This window comes from Lepidothrix coronata, unplaced genomic scaffold (assembly GCF_001604755.1).
Source record: "Lepidothrix coronata isolate B3197 unplaced genomic scaffold, Lepidothrix_coronata-1.0 Scaffold310, whole genome shotgun sequence".
NCBI classification, from domain to species: Eukaryota; Metazoa; Chordata; class Aves; order Passeriformes; family Pipridae; genus Lepidothrix; species Lepidothrix coronata.
The window spans coordinates 261850-280035 of NW_016690490.1; the positions used below are offsets into that span (position 1 = coordinate 261850).

The following is an 18186-nucleotide window of genomic DNA, read 5'->3' on the forward strand; positions in this document are numbered from 1 at the left end:
TCTGTGAGCTAAGCAAATCTGTCTGGTATCTTGCATACTTGAGCTACTTTCTCAACATGTTCAATATTATTCTGCATGGAATACACACACAAGAAAATTCTTGTTTGATAAATGAATATAAATATAATCTTACATACATTTGCCTCCTGCCCTTCTAAGGTGAGACATATATGCTCAAATGAAGAAATCACAGAGGCACAAAAACCTGACTGGATTAGTAGAACTGACTTTTTCGAAGTCTCAGAAAACTACCAGCAAGAAAACTGCAGCAGGAGTAAATTTCATGGAAGTGAAATGATTTCGCAGTGCATTGGTCCAGTTGAGCAAACTGGTAAGGCTGTATGTTATATTCTATTACAATTTTTATCGCTTTACAGCTCAGATGGAGTTTTCTTCAATTTCCCCAAGTTAATTTTATATCTATCTATCTATCTATCTCTATCTATCTAATTGCAACATACAAAACTTTGTTTTACAGAACAATCTGAGAAAATTCTCTGTAGAGAACAGAAATGGAGATCTTCCAAACCACCTGTGACAAGAGTCAAGTTAGGGCTTGGTTTGGAACAACACGAACTTAGTATTATACCAGAGATAGACACACCGAAGAGTTGCAACCTTTCTTTTGCAGGTAATATATAAAATATGTAATAATCTACAAGAAGTAGATTGGAGGAATTTAATCTTTCCTGAAGAATCTGTGAAATGATTGATTATGAAATAATAGCTGAAGTTGGTGGATAGTGTTTAAAGGTTTAGCTTTTGAGCATACCAAGAAAGTGACTGTGAAGTTTTTCAAATAAGGAGTTTAGTATCAAGTTTCTACAGAAATTTTTAGACCATCTTTTTTGGTTTTGTTTGTTGTTGTTGTTGTTGTTGTGTTTTTTGTTGTTGTTATTGTTGTTTTGGGGTTTTTTTGGTTAGTTGGTTGGTTGTTTTGGGGGTTTTTTGTGTGTGCGTGTGTTTGGGGTTTTTTTTATTACAAAAAACTAAAAAATTTGGAGAGCAACTACACAAGCAATTATCATTTTATAAATATATTTGTTACAGTCTGTATGCAGTCTTTGTAATTCTTCATAAAGAACATTAATTAACGAACTGATGTTTTCTAAATGTAAACATTTATTTCTTGTTGGACCAATTTGGTATCTTGATTAGACAGCAAGCTTTGTTGGTGAAGGTTTTGATTGGAGAATATATTTATTTTCTTAAAAGCTCTTGGTTTAGTAACTTACACTTAGCAGTATAATCCCATTATCACAATCCACAGGTGATGAATTCCTATATTATCAAACCATTAGTCATGATAGGTAGTAAAAAGTTGGGATTTTTATTGGGTTGGGTGGCCAGAAAAGGGCTGTTGTGTGGTCTGGGCTGGGGAGAAAAGAAATCTTTAAACCAGAGCAGAGAAGTTCTAATACCTCTAGATTTGGAGAAGTTACTGAAAGTTTTGGTGGATTTGCTGTGTGGAAAAATTTGTTTGAATTTTTTTGGAAGAAATAATTTGGAAGAGCTAGAAATTATTTTTTGATAAGTGTATGACCTGTATAATCTTTCAGCCTGTATAATTCTTAGACTGTGATGCAAAAGTGTTTACTGACCTGATGGGGCTAATTTAGTTAAAATGGAGACCGTACAAATTCAGCTGGTTGTTTCTGTAGTGTAGAATGTGCATCTTAATGTTCCTCATTAAGTGCAAAACACTTCCTTTCTGTACCTAAACTGATTACAAATATTTTAAATCCAGATAAAGCAGATTATGCTGGTGGAGAACCTTCCCGTGTTTCAGCCATTGGGGAATTTGCTTATGTGAAGTGCTACAGTCCCACTTTTTGTGAGGGCAGGTTACCCTTGAGCATAACAAACTATGAGGAACAAACCTCTAATGGAAGTCCAAGGCAAACTAAACCATCAGGGAGATTATTACAAGAGTTGCTGATGATGGCAGCTGAAACTTCATATGATTCAGGTGAGGAAATCCTCTTCCTTCAAGGGATTACATGAATTCCTTTCAGCAGTACTGATTTTATTGCTGTTTATTTGTAGAATATGACCTGACTTAAATGACATGCAGTGCTATTTAAATGCTGTTGAATTTTAAGTGTAAAAAAGGATGTTTCAATAAGCACGTCTCAGAACGAATGAGTTTTTTATCTTTTTTACTATTTACTTTTTACCATTCTAGTAACAAGTCTGCACTGCAGTACTGTCAACAGTTTCTTATCCAAGGCATGTGCTTTTTATCTTCAACTTGTAGAATTGTCTATAAAGGTTAGCAGGTGGGAGCAGACCACACAGACCACTGGTGTTCCTGATTCAGTACCCAGTGATTCCCTGTATTGACAAAAAGGAAATTAAAGCTTAAAAAGAACTCTGGAGTGCTAACGTGATGGTGTAGATGTCCACTGAAAGATTAGTGCATATAAGAAATTACTTAAAAATACAGTTGAGACAAAAAATAGAAGACTGAGGTCATCATCAAGCTCAAAAAACAACTTTGAAAGAATAATCTATTAGGTGTGACAGACATGAAAATTGAGAATTGTAGAATATCTCAAGTTGAGAGGGACCCATAAGGATCATTGAGTCCAATTCCCTGCTCCTCACAGGATTACCTAAAACTAAACCATGTGATTAAGAGTATTGTCCCACTGCTCCTTGAACTCTGTTGGGCTTAGTGCTGGGATCAGTTCCCTGGGGAACCTGTGCTGGTGACTAGCTACCCTCTGAATGAAAAACCTGTTCCTAATGTCCAGTCTGAATGCCCTGATGCAGCTTCATTCCATTTCCTCGTGTCCTATCACCCTGCTTAGTGAGAGGTAATTGTTTTATATATGCAATTCTTGTTTTATTAGGAAGTTCTGTCTACCAACTTACAATGCATTAGTGTTGACTGTCAGCTTGTGAAAGTAGCACAGTGCTGGAGTTGAGCCAGACACTTGGAATTTTCAAGGGTCTGATCTGCCTGAATTCCAGACAAATCAATTCTGCCTTGGCTTTTCTAGTAGTCACTATACACTTTTTACATGTTCCACTGAGTATGTCAAAAGGAAAAATACTGCAATAATGTAAGGATTACTTCAACTCTGTTCTTGTCCATTTGTTCATTAAGAGCTCTTATTGGACATCACACCTTTGAGGATAGGCTGTGTCCAGCTGTGACAAAGTCTGATTCCATGAAATAAAACAGTTTGTTCAGTTATCAAGAAAGCTTTTGTTAAAGTGGTTTGGGAATGTTCAAAATAGTTTTGTTATAGGGATGTTTAAACCTACTAAACATGTTACAGGTAACTTGATTGGCTTTATGAAGGGACAAAGATGGCTAGTCTTAGGTAAACAAAGAAAACAGGCTACTAAGTTTGTCAAGAGATTGGACTAACAAGTAGATGTCAAGGTTTTTATTTCCTACTGTTTTTTCCCTGTCTATACAAATCTAGCTTGTCTCTCTGGTCTTTTAACTCAAAGGCTCCAGTACTTTCAATTGCAATGCTTCTTCAAATGCAACTTGCTTCTCTTCAAGTTTACTGCATATTGAAATGCAGTTTATTGTCACTGTAATTGAAAAATACTATGCCCGACTTGCTGGGAACTGTTAGACAAAATTTGTAAAACCCTGACTAAAGGAATTTGAAACTGAGTAAAAGGTGACAGTGTTGCATGGTCCAGGACAGTTTTCAGTATCCATTTAAAATGAATTAATGTATTACTAGAGCTGCAGAGGAGCTTTCAGAAACTTGGCAGCATTTATATGCACAGTGTTACAAGCAGTACAGCTGTGTAGTACGTCTGGTTTTGCTAGAAATTTCACCACTGCCCCTAATCTTTAACTGTTCATTTAGTTTGTGTTGAGACATCATTTCCAATTCCATCCAAGCTCATTTTCTTTCAGCTGCTTTTTTTGTTTCTCAGAATAGTCCTTTTGACGTATATCTATATTTAAACTTAAATTATCACTGAAGAATTTTGTCCTTTAACAATATTTGAAGAAAAGGCTTGTATTTTTCTGAGTAAGTTGTAGAAGTATTGCTAGAGCCGCTGTTTTTGAATTAATATAAAATATCTTGGTGTAGTGTCTTTTTATGTTAGAGAGTATTATATGACCAGTGCAATAGTTTATGTAAAAGGATAAGGAAAGTTTATTTGAACATCTATATTTAAAGAGAAAACCCCCAAAGCTTTCTGTGATTTTGTGTAAGAGGATTGTTCTCTTGAGCAGTTCAACAACCAAACTACCAGTAATATCTTTATAATTTGTAGGCTGTGAGGCTCCCTGTGATACTCTCAATAACTGTTGTGGTATTTCAGCAAGAAAATCTACAGTCCCTTGTGCTTTAAATATAAAGTTTCTGAAGGAAGAATTTAAGGTGCATTTTAGGTTGTTGTTTATGATAGTAACTTTGATTATTTTTTTATTTGGTTTTTTGAACATTTTTTTGCTACTTGATTCTAACCAGGACATGTTTGCAGTTTTCCCATGTTTTCAAGGTGTAATTGTGTCTCTAAAAGTGAGAGCAAATGAGTGCTTTGTGTGTGTGATCTTTGACCTTATTCTTTGAAGTTGTATTCTTGGTGGTTTCTACCTTTGACCACATAATGTAAGGCTCTACAACTTAGGAGTTGCACTGCTTTCATGATTACAGAACCAATAGATGTGCACAAATCCTATCACTGCTCACATGTTTTTTCAAAGTAAACATTGAAGATAAAAAGGTAAACTTGGTAAATCTTCTTGGATGCTTTATCAGCACAGGTGACTTTTCTTTGATATGAGATTGTCCTTGAATAACAGGCATTTTTTAAAGAAACTTTTATAATTACCTGTATTTCTGTCTTCCAGGAGGGAAGATAACTTCAACCCTCTAAAATTTAGATGCAGATATGTTTGAATGTAAAATGTCTTAAGGACTTTACTATGAGAATAGTGAGACATTAGAACAGGTTTTCCAGAAGAGTTGTGGATGCCCCATCCCTGGAAGTGTTCAAGACCAGGTTGGATGGGGCTTTGAGCAGCCTGGTCTAGTGGGAGGTGTCCCTGCTCATGGCAGGGGGATTTGAAACTAGATGCTCTTCAAGGTCCCTTCCAGCCCCTTAGCATTCTGTGGTTCTGTACTTCTGTGGTTAGGGAAGGATGAATCCCTGTGCTCAGTACTGAGTGGTTACAAGTGCTCCACAAAATGATCAGCTGGTTGCAGCCAGAGAGGGCAGGAAACTGCTAAAGTGATTTTGTCATAAGTGACATCAGTGAGACTAAGATCCAAACTGCTCTCTTGTACTGTGCCCCTAATGCATGATAAAATGAGTTTTTGGAACTTTGGACATTTGATATTCTTTCCAATCCAGTTTGGTTAGAACTGGCTAATAGAATCCAAATTGTAATTGGGAATTACAGAGTAACCCAGCAGATGAAATGGACAGTTTGATGGCATAAGCCTAATTTCCTTAGTAAGTGAGCCTGAAACTAGTGACTAGATTTAATACATACATCTCTTTCACAGTTCTCCTTCATTACATATCAATATGCTGGTCTCTCATTATTCATCCTTAGTGGTTCCTGTGAGCGATGTTCCAGATGTGATTATCTTCATGTCTCTGTTGCTGGCAGCCCTCTTGGAGTTGGGAGAAAACACTTCAGTTTCATTTCAGTTTCACACTTAGCACTTCTTTCTTGAAAATTATTTCTGGAAATAAGAATACATATTTTAGAGTTGTTTGTGACAATTCATCTACAATCACAGAGTTATCAGACTTTAAAGGTGCTTGTCAGCACTGAATGCAGAAATTGCATTTTTTGGGTGCTGCTCTGGTGCTTTTTTTGCACAGATACTCATATTACTTATTTTTATGTGTAAGAGTATTATGGCAAAGGTGGTTCAGTTCCGTGGTAATAGTCATGCTGTACTTCAGTAATTCAGTGTTTCTGATTTCATTGATCTACTTGGAATGTCTGCTTTTCTTTGTAATCACTGTAATAGTGTATTGTAAAGATTCCCCCCACCCTAATGAAATGATTGCAGTAACAGTAGCAAAGCCACGTTTCATTCTGCAAAGCCAGAGCATAAATTTTGAGCTCTTCTTGCCTGCTCTTCAGAGAGCAGTCTGAGTAGTTAGAAATTTTAGGAAGGCTCGTCAAGGAGAACCACAGATTTCTGCTGAAATTGGTGGTACAGTGGAGCAAAAAATGTGTTGTAGGTGAGAAGAAAGTGGTTTATGATGGCCCAAAGGGTGAGACAAGCAGCAGTGGAGTGTTACTGCCCTCTGGTGTGCCACAAAACATTGCTCACTATGAACTCAAAAGCTCTTTTTGTTCCTTATTGCTTCTGTTATGTTTGTGTTCAGCCCAGTCCCAGGATTCTCAAGTGTCTCAAGATTCACCAGTGCTTGCTGCTGAAGTTGGAGAGGGAGTTAAAACATATTCTGGACCATCAATCACACTTGATAATACGGTTGGTCATATCAATGTAATCATATAACATAACCCACTCTTTATTTTGTGATTTAATCTTTCTTTCTCATACTGGGGGGATAAGATTAGGTGCAGTGTTCTAGGTGCAGCAGCATAACAAACACCAAGTAAAGAAGGGTAGCTACTGGGATGGATCTGCTGGCTCTGTTCCTGCTCATACAGCACAAGATGCTGTCTGTTGCCCCTCTGCTGTCGGCACACCGTGGGCTTACACTCAGCTTGCTGTCTGATGAGGCTCCTGGGCCCTTTTTCACAAGGCTGCTCCTTAGATAGACCCCAGCTGGGACTGGTGCGTGAGCTTCTTTCTTCCAGGTGCTGGACTTTGCATTTGCCCTTGCTGAGTTTCACACTATTCCTGTAGGTCCAGCCTCACAAGGTGGTTCTAGATGCCAACCCTGCTGTTCAGTGTATGACTTGGTCCTCCCACCTTAGCGCATCTGGAGACCTGATTAAAGTATGGTGTCATCTCCTCTGGGTCACTGCCAAGGGTGTTACAGGGGACAGGTCCTAGGACAGAGCCTTATGTACTCCACTTGTTCCCCACCTCCACATAGAATGTAACCCTTTAATCGCTGACCTCTGAGCCTGATTATCCATCCAGTTGTTATTGTCTATCCATTCAGGTTGCCACATCCAAACTGGGACCAAAGAATATTGTGTGTTAAAAGCCTTGCCAAAATCAACACCAATCTCCTTCTGTTTCCTCACCCAAAGATCTTGTCATTTTGTCAGGAAATAAAAACAGTATTTAAAAAATGTTATGTTTTACATGTGTATATAGAAGTACGTTAAAATGTAGATGTTTTAAATGTAATATATTTTGTATAAGGTAGTATATAATGACAAATGTAGGAAAAGGGTTTCTTAGATTTTTTTTATTTTTTTAGCGCACATTTGAAGTCAGAATTTCAGAAGAACTGTTCATATCTAATTCTTCAAAATTTTTAAATACAAGAGCTCTCATTCTCTGCTTTGTGACTTTGTAGAGCTTGCCTTAAAATTAAGGAAGATGATGTTTTAGGATATTTTGTATATTTTTGGAGTAATTTCATAGAATTAAATTTCAAGTCAGTAACTTGTATGCAAAAGACTCAGTGTTGCAAGTACTTGTAAAATTCCTGAGTTTTTGATGTTTTGCTTATATGTTCCTCTGAGATCTACAATTCTACTGAAGTGGGTCTGTGATGAGAAATAGCCAAATCTGATCACCAGAAGATAAAACAATCTTCCAGGTGTCATGATTTGTATGCCGTCCTGAGAGGCTTTATAACTGTGTGTGTGTGAGTGGCTGGGTGTGTGTTGAGGGGAGGGGGCTGTTGGGAGTGATGTGTCTGGGACATGGGGTGTGAATGTGTTGTACTGAGCAAGGATGAATCTTTATTTGCCTGACTGTGCAAAACATGAAGGCTTCTACACTTGAACTGAGCTCAGAATAAAATGTGTGGGTTTAAAGCTTTAATTCTGGACATCTGAGTACTTCGTAATAGGTGTGTTATGTCATCCTAGGAAGTACTAGTTTCAGAGGCTTTCATGCAAGGAATACCCTGTGATTTAACTTCAACAATTTCCACTGGGAGCTTTTCAACTAGTGAAACATTGGATGCAAGCCCTGTTGGCCCTGGTAAGTGTTTGGGCTTTGTTGTTGTTCTTGTAAAAGGAAAATTGTGTTTTCTATTTATTTTATGGCAGAATGGGTCTAACTCACTGCAAGTTCTTCTGAAATAGGCTAGTGTCAAACTTCATTTAAGGTTTATTAATGCATCCTACAGAGTTGAGCATAACCAGAATGTTTTGTTAAGTGCTTATGATTTTTTACTTTTATTATAATTTAATATGATAATACATCTGCTTTAGCAAAGGATATTTTGAATTTTATTAAGCAACTGTAAAGCTAACAGTTTTCTAGTGGCAGTTTTTATTTTAAAATGATCTTCAAATGATACACTGATAGAAGTTTACTAATCAATACATATCATGGATTCTTACAGAGCTATGACTTCTATCTTGCTGTTAAGAAAATTATTCCAGTATCTGCTTGTCACTATAGTAATTCTTAAGCACTTACTTGTGAAAATGTCATTTGAATGCCATATTGACCTTTAATAGTTTTCTGAAAAATACATGATCTTATCCCTTTTTTTTTTTTCTGCAGTCTGCCTCTTGATCTTGTTAGCTTGTTGTAAGATCAAAAATAATTCCTTTATAATAAATATATAGTTGCTCCTGACATTATTAGTTGTGGACATGGAAGTGAGCTTGAAAGTGATTAGATAGTGACCTGTAGATTTATTTACTTTAAGGCTTAATATTGTGTTAGTCTGACATCTGATTTCTTAAGCAACCTGTGTATATATGAGTTATTCTATGTTTATAAATCAGATTTGAAGACTACAGTTTTTACAGCCTGAGATTTCGGTGTCTTATTTTAACCCTAATGATATTACATAAACTTCATAAGTCACTTGACAAATCTGTGTTTTATTGATGTAAGAAAGCAAATTCTAAGATCATTTTCTTGTAGCTTTTCTTGTCTATTGTTTCTTAGTTGTGGAAGAAAAATACCAGAAGTTTTGGGTATTCGGCTGCATGAATAAATTTTTTAAGTCTAGCTGTGTCTTCATTGTACACTCAGTGCTTAGTGATGACCTTTTCTGATAGCTTTGTGCAACAAAGAAGGGTCGGTGCGGTAACTAGGAACATGATTTTGGTTGCCTTGATCCCTCAGATTTCTTGTGTTGGTATTAAGCAATTTCTCTTTAATCATGAATAAAACTCTTGCACGGTGTCATAAAGATATTCAAGATCACATTGAAGGATTGACATGTTTATATTCAGTAGCAGGTTGTTTTATGCTAGCTAGCATAAAATAACAGTATTAAATCTTTTCTGATTTTATAATTTCAGTATTTCCTAAGTCTACATTCTGTAAAAGCGCTAAGCTGTACTGGCTGCTACCGAATTAGATCAACTCGTATTTGTGAAAGTGCGTGGTAAGATTTATAGGAGCATTGACAGGAGACAATTAAAAAAACAAAACCCTAGAACTCTTTATGAATATTTCAGGATATTAAGCAGTGTCTTTTCAGATGATGTCATGTAAGTGATTTATATGCAAAATTGTGAACGTCTAAGTTGTTATTTCAGGATTGTCTTCTGATGGTACAGAAGGTGGAATTTTGAGAGAAAGAACAAGCCGTTCTTGGAACTCCTTGCTGTCTTTTACCTTGCAACAGAGGCAAGAGAATTTGTCTGGAGCATCTGAAACTCGGCTGTCTGAAGAAGACATGCACCTTTATAAAGACAGTCAGACACAGCAGGTCTTGGGAAAACATACTGGGAACTTGAACTCAGAGGACAATACATGTTTCCAAGGTATTTCCTATTTTATAGCATTTATGTGCTGTGCTCTCATCATACAGAATGAGGAGTTAACTCAATGTTACATGTTGGTCTCTGTTATTTATGTTTGACTTACATTTTAAAGTTAATAAGGATTCTATGTGCAAGAATTTAATACTCTGATGTTCTTCATCCTTTGTTAGATATATGTTAATGAAGCATTATCTGGTGCAGAAAAGCAAGATAGTCTGATCAGGTGTCTCTCAGTTCTGTGCAGCTTCCTGCCACCATGGCTTGGCTTTTTGCTACCTGTGCCATTTTTATTACTTGTTTATGCAAAACTTTTACTTCAGGAAGATAGAAAAATAATATATAATACTTCATTATTCACATGGGGTCACAAAGTTGATGAAACACTCACTGATTAACAAATTGGTGGGGGTTCTGTGCTCTCTAGAAAAATGTAACAAAATTAAGAACATCATTGTTAGCTATCATGATGATAATGTTAGTGTTTTAATTCAAATTGCTTCCTCCTGGAATGTTTGAAAACCTGGAATCATAGAATTATAGATTAATCTAGACCAGAAGGACTTATGTTTATGTGGCCCAACTTCTCCTTCCTGCTCATAGCAGAGCCAGCTTAGGTTGCTTAAGGCATTGTCCAGGCAAGTTCTGAACATTGCCAAGGACAGAGATTCTACACCTCCCTGGGCAACATTTTAATAACTGTTCTTTTCCTCTTTTTTTTTAATTTTTTTGTTGTATCCAACCAAAATTTCCTGTGTCTGTCTCTTTTTCTTTCACTGAACATGTTCAAGCACACTAACTGCATTCTCCTTAAACTGAAGGAGGTTAAGTTTAGTTAGATATTAGGACGAAATTCATCACTCTGAGGGTGATGAGGCACTGGAGCTGGTTGCCCAGAGAAGTTGTGGATGCCCCATCCCTGGAAGTGTTCAGGGCCAGGTTGGATGGGACCCTGAGCAACCTGTGTAGTGGAAGGTGTCCTTGCCCATGGCAGGGGAATTGGAACTAGGTGATACAGCCCAAACGATTCTCTGTACTGTCTCTTAGGAGGTAGTTTTCAGCAGATATTTTTGTGCCATTTCCCCCAATTCTTCTCTTAAGATTGAACAAACTCAGTTATTCAGCTTTTCTTTGAACATCGTGTGGTACATCCACCCTTTGATCATCCTTGTGGCTCTTCATTGGTCTCGCTCTGCTGTGTCACTGATTTTTGTACTGAAAAGCCCACACTACTTCTGATGCAGTCTCACAAGTGCTGAACAGAGAACTTAAGGACTTAATCTTTTCATTAAAAAAAAAAAAAATTAATCAGTGTATCACTTTCTTACTGCTTTTTATACGTGCATTGTGTCAGAGTGGAAGAATTGAATGCTGTAAAGGTTTTGGTTTTACAAGCTACTATTTGTATACCTGCAGAATATGCTTTATTTACTGCATAAAGATACGACTGTTGTTTGGGGTTTTTTTCTTTTTTTTTTGAGGGGGGTTGTTTTGGGGGTGTGGGTGATGTGTATTTGTTTTTAAAATAACCTTTTTTCTTACAGCTCTAGCAGCTGAGCTTTGTTTTCCAGAAAGAGAGAAACATTTTCCAAACTTCCATCACCATCTCTTTCAGCCTTTGGAACCAAGTGTTGACTTTGATACATCATCATCGTGTTCTCAATATGGAATTTCACAAGACAGCAGAGAATTTAGCAAGGTACTACACAAAAACTAGTGGAGGAAATACTTTAGCATAAGGTTTTTGTAAGATTTAAATATATAATCCCTACACTGTGTTTTATCTAGAAGAAACACAGGAGTGTTTTTTGATATACGTAGAGCTTGGAAGTGGTTTTGCTGGTTGTAGCAGAAATGTGATCCAAAAATCAAATACTACCTTCAGCTTTTTATTCTTCACATTTCTGAGAATTTTTTTTTTTTTTAATGCCACTAGACTTCAAAATTTTCAACAGAAAGTCCAGACATGCTTACATTTCTAGAAGTGGGAGATGCTGGTCTGAATGTGCAAAGAAGCAGTCTGCCTTCTTATCTTGAAACAAACAGGCAAAACAACATTCCATCAGAAGAGTCCATTACAGAAAATCTTACTCCAGGTATGTACAGTGTAGTCAGATCAGTGCTTTCAGATTCAGCCTGTTGGTAATGTGTAAATACCAACCCTTAGGGTGGGTTTGCCATGTTGAAATGGGGACAGATCTCTTTGCTGTTCTCAGTCCTGCTTTGAAATGTCTTAATTCTGCTGCTGCTCTCTCACACAGTCTCTTCCACTACCTTTAATGGGTAGAACTCCTAAATTCTGTGAAGTTTATTTCCTCAGCAGTTGACTTTGGTACAAAAGCAGACCTGCTTATTCAAGTCCCTGTAATGGATATTATGTTACTTATTCCTTCTGCAGTAATTATGTTAGTGAAGAAGTATCAACTCTGGCTGAAACTGTCAGTTTAAGTCCTTTTCCAGATATTTGTTCATGCATATCCATTACTTTTTAAGTTTGAGGAAGTTAAGGAAGTTCCAAAAATTGATAAAAATTTTATGAGGTGCATGTGCTAGAGTCTCTGAACTTAATCATTTGTCTTTTATATACATTACGTTCTTCAAGGAACAACTTAATTTTCTTTTCCCACTGTTGAGTCACAGCAATGTTCTATGCACTGATTCTTGCTCTGATTATAGAATTGCTTTATCTCTCTACAAAGTAAGAGGGAGGGACAAGAAAAGAAGAAAGGAACTTTTAAGTGATAATGTTGTAATTAACTTAGTAGATTAAAAGTTTATGATTGCAGAGCAGCATTACATTAACTGTAGCTCATAGCAGGAAAAATATTTTTTTAATGTTTTGCAGTTGAATTTAACTTGGTATTTCATGTATTCTAAAGAAAAGGACCAATCTGAATTTCCAAAGGCAACTAGTAGCAAACTAAATATTTCATAAAACATTATTTGCCAAGAATCAGGTATTTTCAGTGTTTTTCACCTTTCTGTTGGAGCACCTTAAAGTAACAGCAAATGCAGCACAATATCTTAAGTAATAAATAGATGTATTTACAATGTAAACATTCCTGCTCAATTATGTTTGTGATTTGCATATATATATATACACTTAAAATTTTTGGACACACATTATTCATGTGTAAAGCTGCAAGCAAGTACTCAGTTGCTATTATGCTTTTCTTTCTCTCTAGCTGGCTGTTGCTGGTACAAGAAAAAAGGAAAGTAATAAAAGATGCTAAAAGAGGTTTACACTTAAAGACTTTGTGACTGTGGTCACAGCAACTAGGATTTAGGAAGCTCCCTTCTAACTTCAAAACACTATTTCTAAATTGCTTATAGAAAGAATCTTTGTGCTTTGAGTCTTAACTGCAATATCTCCCCATCTCTTATGTGTTTTTATAATCCCAAACTAATTACTGTTGTGCTTAAGAAGTATGGAAAAAAATAACATAAGCAACAGGCTAAGCAAGTAAAAAACATTTTGGGTTGTCAGTTCAAGGAAGGTAATTTAGGGTGCACTGCTGTATCTTGTAGGAACAGCAGTCCTTACTCCAATTTCAGTGTTGTCTTCTACTTTGAAAGTTTCCGTAATGGTGTTTTGGATTGTTTTCTTTGTGGTTTAGAGACTTTGTTGGAAGTGCAAAAGGGACTCAGAGGACTTCCACTTACAGAGTATAAGTTGTAAAATGTATGGATGTCATTATGTCACCAACATCACAAAGTCCATCCCTAAACATATTCTAAGAAGCAACAAAAAGTATTGTTTCTCAAAATTTTGTGTACAGTGATGGAATCATTTTCTCTAATGTTAATGGTACTATGCTTGAGGAAACTTAAGCAGACTTTCTTAAACATAATGGTTTTTCCTATTTAATAGACTTGTTGTACATTACTGAAAAGTCTTATTATGGGGAGACTTTTAAAGTGAAAATTCTGTTTTGTTAGCAAGCAGTTTGACTTCTGACAATTTTTGAAACAGGATCTGAAGAATCTTTTCACCCCCTTCAATTAGAATCTGCGCTGAGTGATATCTCTCAGAATGCTGATCAGCCAGTGGATTGTAGGGCTGTGTTACAGAGATCTTTTGAGCAAGCCCCTGGAACTGAAGATGGGGGCCATGAGAACTGTGTTTCGCCTGCAAGAGAATATGAAGAACTGTCAAGAAGTATGGAACGTATTAGCCTCCAGTGTTCAGTGGAAGGTCTGCAAAATGAAAGTCTGATTCCACTGGAAGAGCAAAAATCATTTTATCAAGTAGATACCACACCAGTTACAATGGATGAAACTTGTTCTCCACACTTATTAAAAGAGACTGTGTCTTCAGAAAAATTACCTTTGGAGGAATTTGATAAGAAGCATGTGAAGCTTCCTGAAAAATCAGTTCCTGTATATGAAGTAAATAATGCCGTGGAGCTGAATTCTCAGTGCAATATGAATATAAAGGAGCCAGAGCAAAGCTTTCCAGAAGGACAGGAATGTTTGAGGGTTCTCAGAGAAACCAGCTTGGAAGACTCAGACATCCATTTGCATGCTGTTGTACAACAAAACAGTTTTTTCCTGGAAAGACATGAGAAACATTCTCGTTCTGTGCCCAGAAGCTCATGTTGTATTCCAGTCTGGGTGAGTAAAACAGATTTCCAAAAGCAGGGGTTTTTGTTGTTGCACCAAGTTATTTTAGACCTTTAATATCTGAAAGCTTGGCAAATGTTGATTTTACAGTTCTGGTTTCTGTTTTCTGGACTTCTGCCCTACTACTTTCAGATCATAGCACTGAAATAATTAGCAGTAGCTAAAATGAGCTGAGTTCCCACAATGGTTTGAGGAGCTGTTTCGTCTCCCTCTCTTACTATCGGTTGGTAGAGCACATGCAGCTGGCTTTCATGTCATTGTTACCTCACTGTCCCCATTTAGAAGCCTGAAGGAGGTAAATAAATTAACCAAAGCATAAGCAAACTTCAGGAAATAGCTTTGATGTAGCATTAAAAGAAATTTGCCCTAGAACTAAGTAACTTAAACTTGAGAAGAGTGAAGGAGAGGTGGAGGTTTTTTTGTTTGCCTGCTTTGCATTATTTGTTTCAGTTTTTTGAACTCTGATAGACATGTTCTCTTTCTGTATTTCATGTATTGCTTGGGGCAGGTTTTCTTCTTCCTCTTGAATGAGCCTCTTCTTTCTAACAACAGCTGTTGCTATTGCTGGAAATATTTATTTATTTTTTTAGTTTTTCTATTTTTACATTGGTGACTTGTATATTTTCTTTTCTAGGAGACTGAGTCAGGGCGTGGTATTATGGAAGAACCAGAACTCACTCTGATAAGCTCAAATGACATCAGTACTGCAGAATCGGACATTGAACATATTAACCAACAGAAAATTGAGGATAAAATCGATAACCCAAACTGTGTGGGTCAGTCTGAATGTAATGTTTTTACTGAGGTGAGCATTATCTAATGTAATTCTAACTTAGTATTAATCATAATAAAGGAGAGGCCCCACTGGAGCAGTTAATCCACTGTTGCAAAACAAGAGAATGTTGGGTTATCCAAGCTTAGTAATTGCTTGGATCATCCTAGTTTGACATTAGGTTTTCTGGAGAGATCTAATAGATCTTAAATTTGAGCTATTCTTTAAAATTACTACCTTGTCATATTGGTGTAGACAGAGCTTGGAAGACTTGCTGCAAGAAACAAACCGTCTTGCTGGTGTTCGCAAGATTAAATTGTATCCCACTAGTTGAAAACTTGAACGAAATGAGAATGTAGGACAAAAGAAAAAGGAAAAATCCCCTACCTAGCAGATGGAACCATAGCAGGCTCACACAGCAGTTTGAGGTTTATGGGGAAAAAATAACCAGCTTGTCATTCTGCCATGCTTAGTTAGCCCATGGTGTGCTTTTTGCTGTTTGCTTATATAAAGCAAAGGCTGTAAATTGCAGAGGGGCTGGGTTTTAACGAGACAATAATTTGGGTGCTGAAGCAATAATGTAGAACCAAGTAATCTGTGTCAGTTAGATGAAATCATGCTTTAATTGCAGGAGGCATCTACAGAAGATCCTAAAAGTGTCCAAGGATGGGTCTTTATAAAGTAATTGATACGAGGGAGAAGTGAAGGTTGACAGCTGGAGGCTGTACTGCTGCAGTGGGTGTCACCCACCACTGAGAAAGAGAGAAAGAGTCAAGTGGGATGAGAGTAATGGGGGAGAACTAGAGAGAACAGTAGGAAATGAAAGCAGATGGAATTATGCTGCCCTGTATTAAGAACAACCAATTGAATCTGGTGGGCAAAAAAGTCTTCAATGGATTTTTTTTTTAAGTTTTAAAATGTTTTTAGAAAGTAGATTTTTCATAATTATTACAAAGATACATTTCTGATTTTTCTTTGCATCTGCTATAAAGGCAAAAGAATGTATTTTATTTGCATTGGGTCTAAGCTAGTGGAACAGTAGTACCGCTCCACTCAAATTGGCGGTGTATTTTAAGCATGTCCAGTCACTGATTCCTTTTGAAACAGGAGAGAGAACTTTTACCACTAGCTCCAGATGCAGATTATTCGGCATTCACAAGGCCTGACAGCTCTCCCAAAGCCCAGAGTCCCAACAACAGTCACCGTCCGTCACATCGGACTGCAGGTAATTACGTGTAACTTAAATATACTGAAGCTGAGATAGAGATAGTAAATTTTTTTATTATTAAAATAATCAGTAAAATACACCTCTCATCTGGAAAATTTTTTAGAGCTGCTTTTACTTAGGCAAATGCATCTTGCTGTTCATGCTTGGTTTGTTGTATGTTTGACCCAGGTTTAGTGTGTCTCGTATTGCTTGTCTCGTCCTGTCCCAAGTTATGAAAGTTCTACACTACACTTGTTTTTGTATTGTGACAGCTTAACTTTGAAAAATTCTGTGTTGTTTTGTGATTTGTTTTCACAGTTGCACATTCATTTATTTCTCATTTCCTGTTAGTCTCCAAAGCCCTGTAGCAAAAGAATGTTGTTTTTTGGTTTTTTCCCTATTCTGATAATAGTGTGGAACAGCAGTAAAATGCTGAAATATTTTTTGTCTAAAATGAACCACAGTAACATGAAAGACAGAAGTTGACAGAACTTAACTGTGTTAGGGACTTATTAGGTCTTTGATATGTTTTGAGGCATCAAGATGCTTTTGAGGCAGTATTTGTCTCAGCAGACCTGCTGACCATGACTGGATTTCATAGGTCTGAATTGCTGCCTGTTTTGCAAGATGCCTCATCACTCACAATGCCATTCTCCTAGTGCCATTTACAAAAGTGGTCAACTTCAGTATATTGGGAGAAGTACATTGAAATGCATGACTTACTGCTCGTTGTTAACAGTGAGAAATGTTGAGACTTTCCTTCACAGTGATGCTGCTGGAGTTTCCAGCTACATCTGGAAGTTTGCAAAAATCCTTTTTAAAAAGAAAGCAGAACTTCATCCAGGAATCTCTGAAAAGAGTAGAAGAAATAAAAAATAGAGAGAGAGAAAATGAAAAGCAGGAGGCCAGAAAGCTTCGAGGAGGAAAGTCTAAGGAGTTAAGAAGCAGACAAAAGGAGTTTTGTCTTCTCTCTGGTAGGTTTATCTGGGGACAAGACACACCATTAGGTACCCTTTTAATTGCTGTTGTGTATCCAAGAACAGAGTTTATATTTGTTATGTGTTTGCTATTGCAAACTGGGATATTCTTTGTTTTCTTGGGAATGCAGGGAGCTTCCCCCCCTCCACTGCCCTGCTGCCTCTTCAGTTCAGTGTTGTAAAGGCTTTTATGGGTGCTCTTTCACAATCAGCCCATGTTTGTTGTTATAGGTATCTTTGCAAACAATGGCTGTTTATCAAAGAACAACCACATTACTTGAACTGGTGCATCTCTAATGCCTGTTACTGGGGACTTGGAGGTCAGCTGTTGAGAGCCGTGGCTGGCTTAAAGCACAGGCAGGAGCCTAACGAGTGAGACTGTGAGGATTTATTTTAACACAAGACATCATCTCCATTGTGTCCATTCTGCTAGCTTGTTTCTTTTTTTGTCATGTCATTTAAAAATCTTTGAAAACCTGTCATGCTTTTGAGTTAGCTAAACTAGAGAGTTAAATTTAAGATATGTTTGGCTTTTTTCTTTTTTTCTCCCTAGGAAAAAATGGTGCAGTTGCCAGTCAGTTGAAAAAAGTAGGAGAAGTGAGAGTATCTTCTCCAGAGGACAGGAAGGCCGGAGAAATTGAAATGCACCAGCGTACATCCAGGTAATGCATGAACACAAGTGGGAGAAGTTTCAATTAAAACCAACAGAAGTAGTTAATCTGTGTTTTATGAAAGCTGTTGGTCAGACAAAACAGTTTGTGATCTTCCAGTTGAA

The 18186-nt window shown here is 37.0% G+C and overlaps 1 protein-coding gene across 12 annotated transcripts in view; it reads left to right on the plus strand.

Annotated features, from left to right (window-relative positions):
- The window catches only part of CEP295 (centrosomal protein 295), a 43308-nt gene that overhangs the window by 23216 nt on the left and 1906 nt on the right, over window positions 1-18186 (plus strand). For 9 of the 12 annotated variants that reach the window (XM_017837803.1, XM_017837802.1, XM_017837807.1 and 6 more), the window contains 13 exons: window positions 160-331; window positions 479-631; window positions 1748-1969; window positions 6337-6443; window positions 7970-8084; window positions 9608-9835; window positions 11377-11531; window positions 11769-11928; window positions 13806-14446; window positions 15090-15260; window positions 16335-16452; window positions 17202-17408; window positions 17965-18073. In XM_017837803.1, coding sequence (XP_017693292.1) covers window positions 160-331; window positions 479-631; window positions 1748-1969; window positions 6337-6443; window positions 7970-8084; window positions 9608-9835; window positions 11377-11531; window positions 11769-11928; window positions 13806-14446; window positions 15090-15260; window positions 16335-16452; window positions 17202-17408; window positions 17965-18073 — 2558 coding nt within the window. The other 3 variants (XM_017837809.1, XM_017837811.1, XM_017837813.1) reach the window with 3 other exon arrangements.